This window comes from Hippocampus guttulatus, chromosome 18 (assembly GCF_054856545.1).
Source record: "Hippocampus guttulatus isolate MCC_2025c chromosome 18, RoL_Hgut_1.0, whole genome shotgun sequence".
Classification (NCBI taxonomy): Eukaryota; Metazoa; Chordata; class Actinopteri; order Syngnathiformes; family Syngnathidae; genus Hippocampus; species Hippocampus guttulatus.
The window spans coordinates 10,273,606-10,293,266 of NC_141278.1; the positions used below are offsets into that span (position 1 = coordinate 10,273,606).

Consider the following 19,661-nt stretch of genomic DNA (forward strand, 5'->3'; position numbering starts at 1 on the left):
TTGAAATTACGCAGTTATTGTACATTTGAAAAAGAATAAGAAAAACGACCCGTTCGTTTGGGAATTTTGTCATGGAAAATGTGGAATGCAGAGATTTGAAAATGAGAAAAATAGTTCTCAAGATGCCCGAAATGAGATCAACATTTGCTTCAATGGGCCATGAAATGCGGATGTAGGAGATAAAATATGACAAAATATTTGGTGGGAATGTTTTTTTTGGAACGTAAACATTTTCCCAAGATGACTGGAATGAACTGAATATCTTGAATTGGGAATGGTTTAAATTGGTCCCATGGAAGGAAGCGGTCGCGTTGTCAAATCTCCTTTATTTTGGAATTATGATAGTGACAATGGAGGAATTTTGGTCATGTGGCAAATGTGTGTGTCAGTGGAAAGGTGGAAACGCAAGGATGTGAAAAGAATGGCAGATTAAAACAAACAAGCAAAAAAATAAAAATAAAAAGCCCAACATGACAGCCACTGTTTGGACCGAGACTGCACTGTTGTGGCTGCTGCAGAGTTCCTTGTTGTTCATTCCAGCTTGAAGCAGATCTATTTTTGCACTTCAAACATGTCATTCGTAGGCATCACAAAGATGCGAGACGATGTAGCGTCCAATTTTTATTTATTTATTTATATTATTTTAAGAAGTGGGATTTGATTGACAGTTGATCGGGCCGGGTCTCAGCGCATTCAGCGGACGCGCCTCATGTTTTGTACTTGCAGATTTTTAAATCATTAATGTGGGCGCTCAGTGTGTTGTACATACGATACTGTCCAGCCGGTATCATGAATATGGGAAGTGTTTGGCTGAGGTAGCAGTTCTTGTGTTCACTATTAATAAAAAAAAATCAATTTAATTTGGAATTCCTGCGCTGGCCGGGGCTGAGCAATGAATCTTTATTTTATTAATGGCTCATCATTCTCTTGCTAATAAGTTCTTTAATTGGCTTCCTGCCGAGGTGAGCCACTGTGGCCGCAGCGCCAAGAGATTCACCGAGCCCAACAAACTCGTTTTTCCCCAACATGGGTTCTAACGATTTCGAATGAGATGGTGTTTGGAGGCATTTTTATTTCAGTCGGATGCGCGTGGTGGCCTTTGCTCACGTTCATCAAGGAAATCTGATATTTATTCCCTCCATTCAGCTGTTGTCTTCAAACATGTATCGTGTGCTTGGAAACCCAACTGTGAAAATTCCCTTTCTGGAAGGCGAACGCAGCACGGCGGTTTCGTGTGTCAACGCTGCCGCTGTGTTTATCCGTGCGGCGTTATTCATCAAATATTCAAGAGGCATCCAAGCCGACAAAATGCCCTCTCAAGGCTGCGTTCATTGACAGTTTTTTTTTTTTTTTTTTTGCGTCACGGCCTTGGCGAGCCAACCAGGCGAGATCGCACTGTAACATCGGCATTTCGGCGGCGGCAACACTTGCAGCGCGGCGGATGAAAAATACCAAATATCACAGGCGACAGCCGCGCCAACCAAAACGCATGAACGCGTCTTGAACTTTGATTTGCGAGTGTTCAGAACAGAAATTCGACAAACGGCAAAATGCTATTTGTGATGAAATGATGACTGCAAAGTGGGAAAGGATGGAGTTTGATGCAGTTGTGAGCCATTCGACTACGGATGGATGGATGAACTGATGGATGGATGAAGTTGTGGATGATGGATAAAATGGATCAACGGATGGATGGATAAAATGACAGCTCCATAAACTTGACGGATAGCTGACAGATGAATGGATCAAAATGGACACTTATATGAAAGGATGGGTTTAATTGCTAATGCATGAATTGAAATTGGCGAATGATGGATCGATAATTGGTAGACGGATGAAATCCGAAATGAATGCATGCCATTATGAATGAATGAAAGACCGGGTGGATGAACTACTGAATGAATGCACTGAAGAACTCCAAATGAGAGTAAAAAATGATGAAAGCTGCAGCATGAGTGGATGAAATGATGATGGCTGACGGAGAGGGTGAATGGAATGAATAATGAATGAAGCAATCATCGTCGTCATCCTCGCGGCTTTCATCGGTTTTGTCGCTCTTCTTTTTAATCAGACGTTTAATTGTTGCGCTGAATAATTTATGGTGTTGGCGGCCCTGTCTCTGCAGCGGCAGCAAATGAATCAAGATGAAGTGCGCCGTGTGCGAAAATGTACACCCCCCCATTATTGCCAAATAATGACTTTCTCGCGTGCTGCTTGTGTACTTTATTGAACGTCACGTAGTTTTATTGTAACATGTTCTTCTTTTATGAACCGTGGAGAACGGTTGATTGTCCAGGACGTCACACCCCCCCTGCCCCCCCCCCCCACACACACACACTTTTGAATATTCACCGGGCTTCTGCATCGACAGAACATCTCTTTTTCTTTGACACGTGCGCAGATGAAGTAGGAAAATAGAAATGGCTCCGGGACAGATCCCTGAGGGCCGTAGCCATTGATCTTAGATCAATAAAACACTTCATCCTCTCTTCGCTCTCTTGATATTTGTGTGTGATACATTTTTTTTCTTTTACAGTCAGAGGTGTAAAATGTAGCAATAGTCCCATTCTTGATGTGAGCCCAGCGCATCGCAAAAATTTGTGAAGCCTGAATGATGTGCGGTTCTTTCGAGTGTCGAGTCCTCGTGTGTGTTTGTCTCTCCAGTGTTGTTTATTTTGTTGTAAGTGACCCCCGAATGCCGCACGATGCTTTCAATTGTCGCCTGTCTTTGAAACGAATCTCTCCGTTGTCATTAGCGAGTGGCGCCTGAATTCAGCACAAAGCTTTCAAGTGTCACTGAAATAAATCTGTCATTTTCCAGCAAACGGAACTGGAATGCAGCGTGATGCATTCAAGTATCCCAGTTTTTATAACGGAGATCTCATTTTTCAACAAGGGTGAACCGAAAGCAGTGCGGTGCTCTCACATATTTGAATCAAGTCTCTCCAGTGTCATCTCAGTTCTTAATGATACCTAAATGCAGCGCGGTGCTTTCGGGTGCCACTGTATTTAAAACAAATCTCTCATTTGCCTGAAAGTGGAGCCCGAATCCCGGTGATGCTTTCAAGAGTCACTGTTAGTGAAACAATCCTTTCCGGTGTCATTTCATTTTGCCACAAGGGTAACCCGAATGCGGCACGGCGCTTTCAACTCGGCTTGGAAAAAACAAAACAAATGTTATTTCTCGCCCAGTGGAACCTGAATGCACGTGACGCTTTCACCTGTCACTGTTTTAAACAAGTCCCCGCAGCACTATTTCATCTTCCTGCAAGTGTTACCTGAATGCAGCGCAGCGCTTTCACCGAAAACAAGTGCACCATGAAGCTTTTAAGCGTGACTGTATTTGAAATAAATCTCACATTTCCCAGCAAGTGGAACCCAAATGCACTGTGATCCTCTCGACTGTCTCCCAGTCACAGTGTCATTTCACTTTGCAGCAAGTGAGTGCAGTGAGGAGGGGGGGCGGGGGGGGGGGTTACTTCCCAGTTTCTCAATATTTGAGAGAAATCTGCCTTTCGCCCACCAGTGTAACCTGAAAATTTTTCCCGCACTTTTTCATTTTCAAGTGACCGTAAGCGGAAGGTGACGCAGCGTTTTCAAGTGGCCCCGTGTCTATGTGGCGTAGGTTCGTCTGCTGTACTGCTCGCTGGAGGAGGCGGAGCTTGTGTTTCGCGCGGCCTGGGCGTCAGGTCAGGCGGGCCCCAGTCACATGTGGTTCGCCGTGGGCCCGGCGCTGTCTGGGCTGGGTTTGGAGGGGCTGCCCAAGGCCTTGTTCGCCATCCGGCCTCAGGGATGGAGGGATGAGCCTCGCAGGTACTGCACTCCTTCTTCCGCTGGTGCTTGCGTGTGTGTGAGCCGTGCGTGTTTCAAATGGCAACAAACGTGAACGGCATGTTTTTGTATTGGATGATGCAATACACAATACATGTTTATTTATACTGCGTAGCGCTCTCACACCACCTGCAGCTGCAACAAAGCGCTTTACAGATTATGATGATGACTACTTAAATCAATTCATGTCATTCATTAATTTGATGATAGAGTGAATGTGTAAAATTTTACAGATTTGCAATTTTTTTTCTAATAGTAACTGAACAAAACATTTGACGTGACGAAATAAAAACATTTTAAATGTCTACCATTTTCCATAAAGATTGAATATTCATAAATTTGTATGACATAAATACATGTAGCTTCTATTGTTTTCCATTTTAAGAATATTTTTCTATATTATAATTGGCAAAAAGATTAAAACGGTTTTGCATGTTAAAATGTTCTGACTTTACCAAGGCATAAAACGAGAATAATTTTAGCACCGAAATGAAGTTGATTTTATTTCTTTTTACAAGTTCATCTACAAATAAGTCCGTCTGTATTCAAACATTTAAAAAAATGTAAATTTAAACGTGGCCCTTAAGCACAAGCAGCAACTGAATAAAACCCGCGTGAATGCATAGTCGTGGTCTTTTGCGCATCACGGTGAAAGCGAGTTGACGACAAGCATTGTTTACCGCGGCCTTCGTGTGGCTGGGGTGCTTTGAAAAATCCATGAGTGAGAAATAAACTCGGCGTGAAGACAAACAAAATTCACGAGCGGGAGACCCTTTGCCTTTCCTTTTTTTTCCCTCCCTGTGTCGTTGGGAGCGAGTGGCCGTCCGACGTGTTTGTTCATGTGAGACAAAGGACTCCTGTTGTGTCAATTGGGTCTCTGACATGAAGTAATTGTAATTGTGGAGGGGTCGCGGGTGGGGCCCGCTTGTGAAGTGCACCGATGGCTTTGTCATACGAGGCATCGCCACGGCCCCCCCGGTGTGTCCTTTCACGCTAGGCTGCTGCGAAAAAGCCTCTTGAGCCGGTCAGCCGGTCAGCGGAGGCGGCACGTTCCTTGGCACCAAGATTCCACAAGATCTTGGCAACGTGCTACTTTTGTCTAAATCGGGGGTCGGCAACACGCGGCTCCAGAGCCGCATGCGGCTCTTTAGCGGCATCTAGTGGCTCCCTGGAGCTTTATAAAAAAATGCTTGAAAATGGAAAAATATTTTAATAGTAGGCTAATATAGCTCAAATAGATATAGATACATGTTGCAGCCCCAAAAAAGGAGAGCTGTGGTGTTGTGTTTTTAAACGTACACTTTATTTATGCTTTTAACAGTCTCGACAATAACAGACACGTCTGCGTCCGACTCTGTGCCTTCTCTCGTTCGACTCGAGAGGCGTTCAAAGACAGCCTCGGAAAAATGGAAATTAATGATCACTTCACTGACACTAAGAAAAGCGAAAATAATTCGCCAAAACAAAAAATTCAAGCGAGGAAATTACAAAATAAATTCTATAGGGGTGTTTGTGAACACACAACAAAGGAATGAATAACAAACAATTCTGAGACAGTCCAGTCTCCTACATACATACAGCACGTGTTTCCTTCATTGTAAGTTTTATAGAAGGCTTTTATTTTTTTGCGGCTCCAGACATATTTGTTTTTTGGGTTTTTTTGTACGATATGGCTCTTTCAACATTTTGGGTTGCCGACCCCTGGTCTAAATGAAGCTTCTCATTTCGCTTCAGCATAGCACCCTGACACCAAGAGGGAAGGAAGATGGGGCAAAGCATTAATTTTTTTCCCGGATGAATCTCCTCAACTTTCATTAACTTAGTTCCATAACACCAAAATACCACAGGATGCTGGCAAAGCACAACATTTATCGAAATGATGCTCCTCATTCACTAAATAGTTGTATCCCTTTGTTCTGAGCACAAAGCGAGCCAATGCTGAACCACAAATATGACGGTATAACGCTCTCACCAAAAGCTCATGGTAATTGCCGCTACCCTTGCAGCTCTGCTTACCATGCGCATCTCTGGTCCGAGTGTTCCGTTGACGTGTCTCTGTCGGCCCCTGCAGGCGCATCGCCAAGGGCGTGTCGGTGCTGACCCACGGCGCCGTGGCGCTGTGGCGCGACCAGGGCTCCGCCGGCCGGGCTCACTACACGGGGAACTGCCACAACGACGGCAACCGAACGCAGCGAGTGGGCGAGAGGATCAGGTGAGCGCCAGGCCGTCTGCACGTTTGCACTGCTCCGTGACACATCTGCCGGCGGATCAGCGATTTTTTTTTTTCCAATTTCAAGTGTGCTTTTTTCCATCTGTCTGGATGGGGGAATACAATAGACTAACACAGTCTGCTTGACCACACAAACAATTAGATGTTCTCGTGTTTTTTTTTTACTGAACACCATGTAAGCATTCACAATGCGGGGTGGAAAAAAGCATGTGAACCCTTAGGCTAATGAGCTAATTGGAGTCAGAAGTCAGCAACATGGAGTCCAATCAATAAGATGAGATTGAAGGTGTTGGGTAAGGCTGCCCTGCCGAATAAAAAAAAAACCCCACACACATCAGTTTGGAGTTTGCTATTCTCAAGACGCATTGTCTGAGGTGAACGCTGCCTCGCACAAAAGAGCTCTCAGAAGACCTACGATTAAGGATTGTTGACCTGCATAAAGCTGGGAAGGGTTCCAAAAGTATCTCCAAAAGCCTTGATGTCCATCAGTCCACCGAAACAGTTTTGTCAAGAGGAATGGTCCAAGATTCCTCCTGTCCGTTACTCCACGAAACATTGGGTTGAGGTTGTTGCTGCCAAAGGAGGGTCAACCAGTCATTAAACCCAAGGGCTCGCTTACTTTTTCCACCACGCACGGTCAATGTTTACATGGTGTGTTCAATAAAAACACATGAGAACATATTGTTCGTGTGGTATTAATTCAAGCAGACTGTTTGTCAATTGTGACTGAGATGAAGATCAGAACACATTTTATGACCAATTTATTCAGAAATCCAGGGAATTCCAAAGGGTTCGCATATTTTTTCTGTATGCAGAGTTGCAAGAATGAATGCGTGAAAAAAAAATGGCGAAAAAAAAAAATTCATCGATGAAAACTGCACAAGTCCAGGTGCGTAAAAACGGAGGCAGAACGATTGTACAGTCATGGAAAAATGTAACTAGTGACATTCTACTAGTGTCCTTTGGCACTCATGTGCTGAATTGTCTCATTGCCTTGTGGCATCAAAAATGCTTTAGTACATGCACCTTAAGGTTACGACCCAGGATCTTGAATAAATGGACCACTTGTATGATATCGTCAATAAGGAGGCGACTAGTGTGTGACACGTGCTGACTAGTTGGACCTGCTAGTGTTAATAGTGCAGCCCCGTAAGGTTGAATTGTGCACTCGAGGGCTAAAATTGGCCAGTAGTAGTGCCAGAAACATGACTTTTTCTGCTGGTGCATTGAATTGCTTGACTCGTGATGGCAAAGAGTGGAGTGGTGCATGGCTCTCAAGCTGGATATTGAATAAATGCTCGTTTACACATAGTGGCGGTACGAGTAGGAGTAGTAGTAGTCGTAGTTGTGATATTATCAGAAATAGTAATCAGGTGCAAAACGGCCTAGGTTTGGTCCGCCTGTCCTGCCTTTGAAACACGGAGGCTGAAATGAAAATAGCCTCCGCGAGGTTTTGTTTGACCCGGGTGGGGGGAGTGGGAGGAGTCGCGGGGGTGGACGGCAGCCCTCGGGTGCAGAGGACAAAGGTGTGAGGAGGAAAGAGCAGCAAAGCAGCTGGAAATGATGCGGACGGACAGACAAGGCAGAAACACGCAGGGAGGGGGGAGACGGTTGTGCAAAGTGATACTTCGACATCTATTTGTAGTCGTAATGCAAGTGCTACTACTTCCACTGCTACTACCGCACAACCACAAGCAGGGGTCTCAGGTTCCCGGTACTCGTAGTAGGACTACGGACTACTACGACTACTTTGTATGACCAGCATTGCTGCACACTAGACTGAATCTGCCAAGGTGAAAAGTAGCGAGGGAACACTGTACACAATACATAAATCATCACTTAAATAATACATGGAAATCCACACACAGCGATTTTGTGACACTAAATGCAATGGTTGTCGTACTGCGCTGAAGACGCTTTATTCGACACAGGCGCCGTACAGTGAAACTCCTCTACAACGAAATCATGTTTGCAGCAAGACATTTTTCACAACAGGGTTTTTTTCACTGTAGCAAATTTGATCTCAGATGTAAACACACACACACACACACACACACACACTAATGTGTACTCTTTATTTTTATTCCATAAGTGCATAAGTATGAGCACACACTTATTTGACACTTGACATAGTCAGTGTAGAAAGAAAAAAGGGAAAGAAATTGTGAAATTTACGATTAGCATTCACTTTCACTTACATCAATTTCTGGATAATGTCTTTTATTTTGCTTCCTCCGTCTTTCATTTTGATCACTTTTACCCTCTCTTCCAGCGTCAGAGCTCTTCTTGTCTTAGCTGCTTAACATCCAAAGGTCCATTTTGTAGTCATTTTAGCAATGCAACGTTCTTGCCGCGTCTGAAACTAACAATAACAAATACTTCCTGGACAACTGCCATGTGTAAACCAGTGTGGTGGTTGCTGTTGCTGTTTCCCAATGAAGCAGTAGAGGTCGCTGTTGGATTAGACTTCGTTGTAGTGAATCTCGTCGCGAGACAAGATCAGAGAAAAAGATTTCGTATCACGCAACAGGGTTTTTTTTTTTGTTGTATGTGGGGCAGGAAAGTGGGAATGGTGTTAATGTATGAAGATTTTTTCACACTAGGGGGTATTTTCGCCAACGTAGGTTTCGTTGTCGAGGAGTTTCACTGTCTAGCGTTTCTTTTGATCACTTGAACATCTTTAAAGGGAAAGTCAACCCCAAAATGTTCTTGGCAATAATAAGTTCAATGCGCCTCAATGAGTTTGTGGAATATGAGTTGAACAGTAAAATCCAAAATCGTTTTTGGCCATCTCAGTGGGGCGGCCATTTTGCCACTAGCCGTCAACTGAAAATGACATCACAGTCGCTTGGGGCTCGGCTTCAGAAAACGGGTAAATGGGCTGTCACTTGTAGAGTGGGTTTCTACCTCGGGTATTCAAAGCGCTTCAAAGCACTCGTAGCTACTGATGATGCGGCATCAGGAGTGATTGGGGGTTCAGTGTCTTGTTCAAGGACACTTTGACACGGTCGCGGTGGCCGGGAATCGAACCCCCAGAAGATGGGTGGCCTTTCCTGCTTAACTTGTCGCCCACAAACACAATATGAATCAGAATGGCATGTTTAGACTCGTGGAGGCGCATAGACCATATTATTGTCAAGAAAATGTGGCAGTTGACCTACCCTTAGAAGGCGTTATCTTCATCTGGGGGTTTTCTCCTTCTCCGGTTCGTCTGCCTTCTCCCTCCATCATCTACCTCCTGCCTTTTTTCATTCCGAGTGCTTCCATCTTGCCAATTTCTTCTTCACCTCCCACATACCCCAGCCACTGTGTTGCCGTGGCAACGTGCCCCGCTCGTGCTCACGCTGCACATGAAGCTGGTTTATTTACAAGCGTAATAGGAAGCGCACGCGTGCCAAGCTGAGGGAGAAACGATGAGCGATGGTCCGCATCAAATGTCCCCCATTACGCTTGCGCTAGCGTGTTGCTAATTGGTCAAACGTGAGCGCAATTCATATATGCCCAAGTCATATGTAAGGTAAGCTTGAACTTCCATTCTTGTGCCCAGGTATGTCCTTCTCTTTTACTGGACGTACAGTTAAGCGAGCGGCAGCATTTTCAACCAAGTTCAAGACACAGAGTCTTGCAGGATTTTTAGCCAAGCTGGAAATCAAACCACTCGAATCCCCGCACCTTGGCTGTTGGCCTCCATTAGCGCCAACGAGACTTGTGAATGGCGCCCGGGGAGCGTGCGCCAGCTTTCACAACAATGCCAGCGGACGGACGGATGCGTCTGGGCTCCTGACAGCCGGCCACTTAGCGTGTGGCTAACGCGGCGCCTCGAGGGGGCGGTGGGCGAGCGGTGGCGTGCAATACACCTGCGGCGGTAACATCCAAAAGTTGTTTTCACGTCAGCCAGCCAGCCAGCTGTGCGGAAAAGCTTCAGGCTTTCATGGAGTCTTGTTTGGGCACTGCTGGTGTAAAAAAACAACAATTGAACAAAGACAGGATATCATTCAGACCTCCTGGTTAGCGCGTGAGCCTCAAAGTTTTGAGGTTCCGGGTTCAAATCTTGGCTCTGGCTTGCCTGTGAGTCATTTTGCATGTTCTCCCAGTGTTTGCACTGAGCAACATAGTGGTTGGCATTTGTCTATTGGGCAGGGGGCTTCTGTGTATGAAAGCCTGGGAAATGTCTCTTCCGAAACAAACACTGTCAGTGGGATGCTGTGCCGTCTTTCTGTGCCATGCGATTGGATGGTCAGGCGACCAGTCCTTTGTATATCTCTTGATGTTTCTGACACTAGCTGATGACCAGGAAATATTTTGTCTATGTGGCCGAGCATCGACTGGCAACCAACCGCTCTATTGTTGGTCTGCATGCGTCCTGCAGCCGGCTGGCGACCGGTCTATCTGGTGTACCCCATCTCTTGCCCAAAGTCAGCACGGATAAGCGCTCGATAAAATGGACCGTTGGGACGTCATGGAAAGAACAGGCTTCTTGATCTTATCGCTTGATAAAAATTCAACCTAATAGAGAGGAAGTGACAACTGGCACGCCTTTCAAATCAACACAATGCACACTGGCATGGCACTCGAGACAAAAATTCAAACAAAGTTTTCAATCAAAACCATCTATCCATTTTCCACCGCTTAGCCGGGGTCGGGTCGCGGGGGCAGCAGCTTTAAGAGGGAAGCTCAGACTTCCATCTCCCCAGCCACTTCTTCGAGCTCTTCCTGGCGGATCCCGAGGTGTTCCCAGGCCAGCTAGGTGACATAGTCTCTCCAGCGTGTCCTGGGTCGTCCTAGGGGTCTCCTGCCAGTGGGACATGCCCAGAACACCTCACCATGGAGGCGTCCAGGAGGCATCCTAATTAGATGCCCGAGCCACCTCATCTGGCTCCTCTCGATCAAATCAAAACAATATCCAAAATTCTGACTGCAAAAGACAAACAAAATTCACACGGAGCAACGTGGTCGTTGGCGATTAATCCGCTTTTGACGCTCCCGCAGCTCGAGTTACTGTTCGCATCTCTTCCTAAAATGAGCCTCTGGAATCAGCGCCATGCCCTTCTTCTCGTTCTTCCTTCCTCACCTCCTCTCCTTGGCGCCTCCCTGCCTGAGCTCGTCCACGCATACGATTCCCCAATTGGCATGCAAAACCATGAATCGCATTCGTCCGCAGAGATGTGCTGGAGAGCAAAGTGGAAGGAAGAAGAATGGACGGAGCGAGGCTGCAGGTAGAGGGCGGATGGAGGTGGGGGTGCTTGATTCAATAAGCCTGAATGAAAAACAAGCGACAAGAACAAGTACAAAAGTGGATGGCGGTGAAAAATGGCCTCAGAGAAACACAGAGAGTGATGGATGCGGAAGTGTTTGTTTGGGACATACCCCCCCCCCCCCCCCCAAAGAAAAAAAAATCACGGCTCAGATAAGAGAAGGCAATCTAAAACTGATCCCCAGAGGGACAAATTGTGCTTGTTTCTGTCGCAATCCAAATATTTCTCATTGCCTCGTGTCATCAAAACTAAAATGCCCACTTCCTGTTCAGTTTCAGTTTTTTGCGCATCCTGTCCACCAAAATTTCTGCCCGGATGCCAAATTGGCCAGTGGGTTGAACCAACCGAATTTGAATGAACCTCGCCGTACCGTATTTTCCGCACTAAAAGGCGCACCTAAAAGCCTTCCATTTTCCTAAAAGCTCACAGCGTGCCTTAAAATCCGATGCGCCTTGTGTATGCTCATTACGGTATTATGTCGACCCCAAAATGGCTCCTTGCTAGAGACATGCTTACAACGCAGAGTTCAAACTTAAGGTTTCGCAGTTGAACACGGAAATAGAGCAGCGGCAAGAGAGTTCAACGTTAAACAGTCAATGTTCTAACTTGCTGTTGGTGAAGTGAATTGTGTCAAGTCAAGTCAAGTCAACTATTTTTATAGAGCACTTTCAAACAGCCATCGCTGCACACAAAGTGCTGTACATGGAGCAATTTAACATGCACAATAAACAGTAAGACAAATCGGTAACAAAGGCGGTGGAAAGCACCAAACAGTATAACCAAGAACAAAGTGTCGCTGCTTTATTAAATACATTTTACTGACATCTGATCATCGCTATATAAATCAGGCTGTGGTGGAGTGTAGTCTTCTGTTGGCATTTCCTTGACCATAGCTCTATCTACTGGATGCATTGTAGATTGCGTCTTATAATGCGGTGCATCCATTATATGAAAAAAAATTACAAAATAGGCCATTCATTGAAGGTGCGCCTCATAATCCGGTGCGCCTTTTAGTGTGGAAAATACGGTACTTGATGAAAGTGATGGCATAACACTAAATCTCAAATTTTAGATCAATTGAAGCAAGGCTTTGGGATCCGCAGTCTATCAAATTTTCAGACAAAATTGGCGTGTGGATGTCTTCCTTTCATCCTTGGAACTACGGGGTCCATCTTCACAAATCGGGTCTTGTTGGAAACGGGATTCAACAAGGAATCCATCATTTAGTAATTCGACCATTTGACCAATAATTTGCCCTTGAAATTGACCCCTGTGGGATCCTCACAATTTTTTTTTTCCTGTCTCAAATCTTTTTCTGAAAAGTTTGAGGCATTTATTTATTTATTCATTTATTTTTTCGGGGTGCCGCAGACCATTCAGATACCGTGAGGTCGCGTGCGCGCGCGCGCGCCAAGTGAGAGAAGAAGAACAGCAGGACAAAGGCTCCCTCTGCCAATGGGGCCGAGCACAAAACGTGCCACCGGGAAAGCAGAGGGAAGGAAAGAAAAACGAAAAGGCGGCCAGATGAGTTTTATTGAGCACCAGCAAAGCATTTAGTCGACAAAAGCGCAGCTCGCGAAGAAGACGGCACATCTCAACGAGTCGCTGTGCCATCACGTGACTTGGTAATAATAGCCCTGCATTGATTCTGTGCCCCGAAAGCAGCACATTCATCCCACCACTTTGGGAAGATTGTTTTGGATCGACACCATTGTTGAAAACTGTCGCCGGAAAGAAGAAGAAAGAAAAAAAAAACACTGAAAATCCATGCGAATTATACACAAAGTCTTGGCAAGTTTGTGGAAGTTTTCTAGGAATGTTTAGCTCGAGACCACCTTTACTCCAAACCGATAGTACTACGAGTATCAGCAATCTCACCAATACCGATCACCGACAGCATCAATGCTTCTAAGTGATCACATTTAATGAATATGAATGACAAATAACCGCGAACAAGCGAACTTTGTTTTTGACACACACTATTTGTGAACATATTGAACCGCTGCAGCGTAGTGCCAACTACCGATAACTTGAAATAACGCCGGTTTGAACCTGATACCTGGTATCGATCCTCGCCCATCCTGCTGCTGACATCTATTCAAATACAGGGTGTTCCAAAAGTCTTGGGCACATTTGAAGTCCCCATATCTCCTTAACTATGAATGGTAGTAAGATAAAAGTTGTGCCATTTTAAAGCTAATTACATTAAGTATTTCGTAAGGCTATTGATTTTTTTAAAATTTCTTTTCAGACCCAGTAATGGCGTTCAATCAACCAGAAAATGCTTTTTGTGTGCTTGAATTTGCAAAAACTGAACCATGGACTGTTGTTCAACGTGCATTTGGCAGAAAATTCGGAAAGGAGCCACCAGAGATGAAGTCCATAGTTGAGATGGCACGGTAAATTCATAACTTATGGGTGCTTATGCCCAGCTAAAAGAACGGGACGAAAAACAGAAGCTGTTGCAACCATTGACAATGCAATGCTGGGACGCGTTTGGCAAGAATTTGACTTGCTGAATTTGATCGGCTTGATGTGTGTCGTGTGACCAATGGTGCTCACGTTGAACATTCCATGTAAAAATTGAGATGACCAGCTTTCTGAATTTACCAGATGCGTTTTTATATCCTTATCTCATTCAATACCAGCCAATTCTGGACCAAGTCTGAAAAGACGTTTAAAAACGTCTTTGGGAGTGAATGAGTTAATAGTTTCCGAGATATTCAATGTCAAAATGTGCCCAAGAGTTTTGGAAGCGTCTGTCCTATCGGGTTGTCTGTCCATCCGTTACAAAGTGGTTCAAGTCTGCGGAGGCTAATGGAAGTGTCTGGATCTAGATGCAAATTCTTATACAGCGGTTGTGACTCCCCGCATGTGTCCAGGGGTTAGAAATCAACACGCGATGCGATTTCCCTTTCCTTTCTTTTACGAGCGGCCTCCTTCAGGCCGAGTGAGGAACTGCGCCCACAACGTGCATTTCGTGCTCACCGCATGAAGGACAACCGCGCGCAAGAAACGTGACGGCGCCAAGGTGAAGTTTTTGACAAAGGGGGGCGGGTAGGAAGAGCGGAGCGCAGGCACGCACGCACACAGCGAGCCAATGCACAAAGACGCACGCACGACAACACGACAGATGTGAGCAAGACGAGGCGGACGCCTTAATGAGCAGCGAGGGACGTCATTTTGTCTCCTCAGTGAGATGATGTCAAGATCAATCTCCTGCTTTGATGCACTTAGGAAAGCAACATTTTTTTTTTAAACATTGTGGATTGTTTCTACGCCCTGCAATTGGCTGCTTACATCCAGTCCTTTTGACTCACGCTGCTGACTGGTCGCAGGAAGGCAGCAGGCGCGAGAAGGGCCTCAGAGGTCGGCTGTAAAACTGAAACAGAGTTTCATGTCCTTCCTCAGCTGTCCTCGGTTTACCTCATTCGGTATTCTGCTCGTTCGTCTCTATTGGCCAATTGGGGCCTCCCATGCCACCGGAGCGCATCCGTAGGCAAACAGCGGCCAACCCCAAACGCTATTCCGCACCATCAGCTCTGGGTTCTGGCAAAATCATCGTGGTCGTCGTCATTATTGGCGGCGGTGCGGCGGAAGCACCGAGGAACCTCTTTTGGGCACATGAGAAAATGTCAGTGGCTGTTCACAATCTGTAAACAAAAGGAAACGTACACATTGTGATAAGCGGGGCCCATTTTGAGCCCGATTAGCCAAATGTGACAAAGTCAATGAAGGACATGACGGCACAACTCTTTCACACCACCAAAGGGCAGTCCCAGTCCCTCGCCCAAGTGCGCCTTAGTCATGCGGCGAGCGTTAGAGCACCTTTTCGGCTGGAAGCCCCGATGACAAAAAATGCTTGCCTGCGGCTGGGTGAAATAGCAATCGGCTGATCGACTCATTGATGGCCAATCGATGAGGTCATCGTGCGTGTTGCGGTAACTGATTCTCCCCCCCCCCCCCCCCCAATTTTTAAATTTTTTTTAATCCCCATTTAACTCATTCAATCGCAGCCATTTTCACTGGAGCAACCCCCTCAATCCCGGCGTTTTACTGGATTTTGATTGATCTTGCAAGCCCCATAGAATATTTGGTTCTAATGCTATATAAACATGAAGCCTACCAATATAAAGTTTGGACTCTCTTCTTTCAGCACAAAAAAAAAATGTTCTTCCATTCTTCAGCAATCGGCATTACAAAATGGCTCAGTTTCATGAAAATGGCAATTCCTGGGCAAAAAACGGAGAAAAGGTGTTTTTTGTAAAAGCATGCATTTCAAGCACGTGAGGCACCACTGCCACCTACTGGTCTCTTTTTTACATGATTTACAATGCAAACTGCTTATTTTCATTTACAGATTGCATCAGACCCTCCTCCCCTCTATGACGCAAAAAAAGACTTAGACGTACAAGTACGTCCTTGGTAGGCGGGGCCTAATTTTAAGAAGACGTACATGTATGTCTTGTGGAATGAAAAGAGTTAATTTTCATGAAAATACGTGTTGTATTGATTATAGATATGTTTCCATATGTCTGACAAAACCATGAAATGTGTTCGGCGGGACATAAGAACATTTTGGACTCCCAAATCACTTCAAAGGCATTTCTGGTGTTTGTTTTGTTTAAGTCCACTGTTTAAGATTTTTTTTTTCTTTTTTGGGGCGGTTTCTTTGTTTTCAGATACTTCACCAACATCTCCATTGGGGGGCGGGACTACTCATTCAACAACGATGGCTACCTGTCCAACCCGCTGCTGGATGTTATCTCATACAACAACGGGCGTGGCTGGGAAGAGGTGAGTGCCGCGACGGCACACATTTTCATGCTCCCTTAAAACACGTCCTCATCGCGGGTCAATTTACCAGTCAGCTGCATAACCACTCGGCTTTCATCAATGGAACGACACAATCTTGGGGGCGGAGAAAGCTTGTCGGTGAATAAATTGATTGATGGTAAATTGACGGATTGATTAGCCATTTGATTGATTGGCCATTTGGGCAATAGGTTGGTCGGATGGTTGGTTCGGTGATGATTGGTTGGTTAGTCACTTCGTTAGTCAAGTGATTGGATTTATTGACAATTATTTAGTCAGTGGCTTGGTTGGTTAGTTGGGGGGTTAGGTGGGTCACATCAGCATAGAGAGCGATCGTCCGACTGGGGAACACTTTTTCTGGGTGATTCACATTTACGTAAAACTATCGGAAAGCCTCATGACCCGAGGGGTGAATGATGAGGATGCTGCATAGACACAGATCTATCTATTTATCTATCTACACAGATACACACATACGGTCGAAGTCCCTCTTAGCCAATGGGACGCCAGGCTGATGCTCGGGAATAGCCAATGGCAGAGCAGCAATAAGTATGTTGCGTTCAGGAAACTCGGGAGCTGCGAGTAGTAGCCCACGTGGGTTTTTTTCGTAACGAGGCATTATTTTCCTGTTGAGGCGTTTCGTCACTTGAACATTTCGTATGAAGAGACTTTCGTAAGTAGAGGTACCACTGTATGAGGAAGAGCGGCGTCGGCGTCATAGGACCCAATGAGCCCATCTGCTGAGTTGAAAGCAAACAGAAGCGCCGCTGTTGTGATCTTGTTTTTCCCCGTCGCTTCTTTTGTGCTTCCCGAGCCGAACTTGAACGATCAAACGTGAGAGACGGAAAAGCGCGACCGACCTGACTCCGGTCGAGGAAATGTGAGCGTCCGATTCAAAATGAATGTCCTCGTTTGACGGCTGAGCAAAAAGGCAGTTTATTTTTATCTCTTCCTGTTTTTCTCGTCGTCTTTCTCTCGCCCTCTTTTTATCTTCCTCTTCATCACCTTTGCAAACTTTTACAATTGCAGTCCCAGCATCCACTTCATCATCATCGTCATGTTCTCTTTCTTTTTATTAGGACTTTATTTGATTCTGTCCTATGAGCTCCTTTGTTTAACCTCATCATTTGGAACTTTAGCGTGTCATATGAAAGTGTTACTCTTGTGTTAGGACACACTCATTCAAGAATTAGACATACAATGATGATGACAGCGGCTTAAATGTACAGTGCACCTTTCAAGGGACCTAAGTCACACTAAAGAAAAATAAACCCATTGAAAACTCAATGAACCAAATTTAGGATTTGAGAGTACTGATATTACAGTCACATATTAAACAATAATAAATCAACAATGATCAAGTGAGTCACGAATACTTAGTTAATTATAGCAGAATACATTAAAGAACTAGAAACACATCAGAGAATAATATCCCTAAATAAAGAATACTGAACTGATGAGAAAAGGCAAACTGAAAATATTAAGGTTGGCTCGAATTGGAAAATGACAAATCATTATTCTGAAAGTTTATCCTCAAGTCAAACAAATGAAAGACTTATTCTTCCACTGCTTTATTCTTTAATTGAAAAAAGCAACGGGGAAAAATTAACCAAACCAATTGAAGATTCAGGAATAAATGAATAATGATTAAAAAAATAAAGAAAAGAACAAATGAATTGAATACAGTGAAACTCCTCTACAACGAAATCATGTTTGCAGCAAGAAATTTTTCACAACAGGGGTTTTTTCACTGGAGCAAATTTGATCTCAGATGTAAACACACACACACACACACACAAACGTATGTGTACTCTTTTTTTATTTTATTTTATTTCTTTATTATTATTTTAATAGTGCATAAGTATTAGCATACACTTATTTGACACTTCATATTGTCTGTGTAGAAAGAAAAAAGGGAACGAAATTGTGAAATTTACGACCAGCATTCACTTTCACTTACATCAATGTCTTGGATAATGTCTTTTATTTTGCTTCCTCCGTCTTTCATTTTGATCACTTTTACCCTCTCTTCCAGCGTCAGAGCTTTTCTTGTCTGAACTGCTTGACATCCAAAGGTCTGTTTTGTCGCCATTTTAGCAATGCAACGTTCTTGCTGCATCTGAAACTAACAATAACAAATACTTCCTGGACTACTGCGAATGTGTCAACCAATGTGGTGGTTGCTGTTGCCATTTCCGAACGAAGCAGTAGAGGTCGCTGTTGGATTAGACTTCGTTGTAGTGAATCTCGTCGCGAGGCAAGAGCAGAGAAAAAGATTTCGTATAACGCAACAGGGTTTTTTTTCGTTGTATGGAGGGGGGCAGGAGAGTGGGAATGGTGTTAATGCATGAAGATTTTTTCACACTAGGAGGTATTTTTGCCCATGTAGGTTTCGTTGTAGAGGAGTTTCACTGTAATAATAAACACATAAGAATCTCCCAATTCATTCAAAAGGATTTTATTCTGACACAAACACCATGTTGCGTTCTGTTGCGTTACGTGGCGCTTCGCGAGAGGCAAGGCTCACACAAGGCTCACACAAGGCTGAGCAACATGTTTTGCCTGTTTGCGTGCCAGGTGGGCTGGTGGGAGAACGGCCACCTGCGGCTGCGTTACCACCCGTGGTCGCGCTACGGCTCCTTCCTCAAACCGTTGGACGACGCCCAGCACTTGCGAGTGGTCACGCTGGAGGAGCGACCGTTCGTCATCGTGGAGCCCGCCGACCCCGGCACCAGCTCCTGCATTCGCGACTCGGTACCCTGCCGCATGCCCCTCAACTCCAGGTTGGCAAAGAATAACATTTGAAGTCTTTCCCTATAGTTGAACGACAGAGATGTCCCGAAAAACTTCGATGGCCCGCTTCTGTAAACTGCAGCCAGCGAGGTGCCGCAGCAGCTAGCGATAGCAAGTTTAGCAATGAGCTTCGGCTGGCTAAACACGGTGCCGTTTGGCTGCTAACTCATCTGTCGCGGCCTCCATCATCTCGCCTCCATGGCAGCAAATGAGCTACACTTTTTACAAGTAACGTTCTCACCAAGGAACTACATGGACTAAAAGTGGCAATAAAACAAGCCAAAATCCAGATATCGGGCATGACACTATAGTTCACTTCTTTATTATGTTGTATACTTAACATTAAATAAAACCAAATAAAGAAATACAGATCAATGTACAACAAAGCATAACTTTATTTAAGTTTGATTCTGATTCAGATTTTATTTATTTATTTAGTCTCTCTCCATCTTTCTTTCTATCCCTCTTGGTGTCTCTTTAGGGTTTGTTCACTGTGTTCATATCTTTTACTCTGTGTTGTGCGTATGCGCACATGTATTGCACACTCTAACAATGAGACCGCCATTGCCACCTACTGTAGTGGATGTGCAATGACACTTCATTCTCTGCAAAATTTTAAAAAATTAAGTTCCTGGGGTAATGCACCACGGATGGCAATCGAATACTCTGGTATGGGGATTCCTTGAGGACTTTAAGGGGAACTACATAGTGGGCGACCTCAAAATGTTGCTTGGCTT

General features: G+C 44.8%; 1 protein-coding gene across 1 annotated transcript in view; it reads left to right on the forward strand.

Annotated features, from left to right (window-relative positions):
• The window catches only part of grin2da (glutamate receptor, ionotropic, N-methyl D-aspartate 2D, a), a 63,760-nt gene that overhangs the window by 21,158 nt on the left and 22,941 nt on the right, over nucleotides 1–19,661 (forward strand). Inside the window, exons 5-8 of the mRNA XM_086137315.1 lie at nucleotides 3,626–3,813; nucleotides 5,903–6,043; nucleotides 15,999–16,113; nucleotides 18,709–18,914. Coding sequence (XP_085993441.1) covers nucleotides 3,626–3,813; nucleotides 5,903–6,043; nucleotides 15,999–16,113; nucleotides 18,709–18,914 — 650 coding nt within the window. The remainder of the gene's footprint in view (nucleotides 1–3,625; nucleotides 3,814–5,902; nucleotides 6,044–15,998; nucleotides 16,114–18,708; nucleotides 18,915–19,661) is intronic.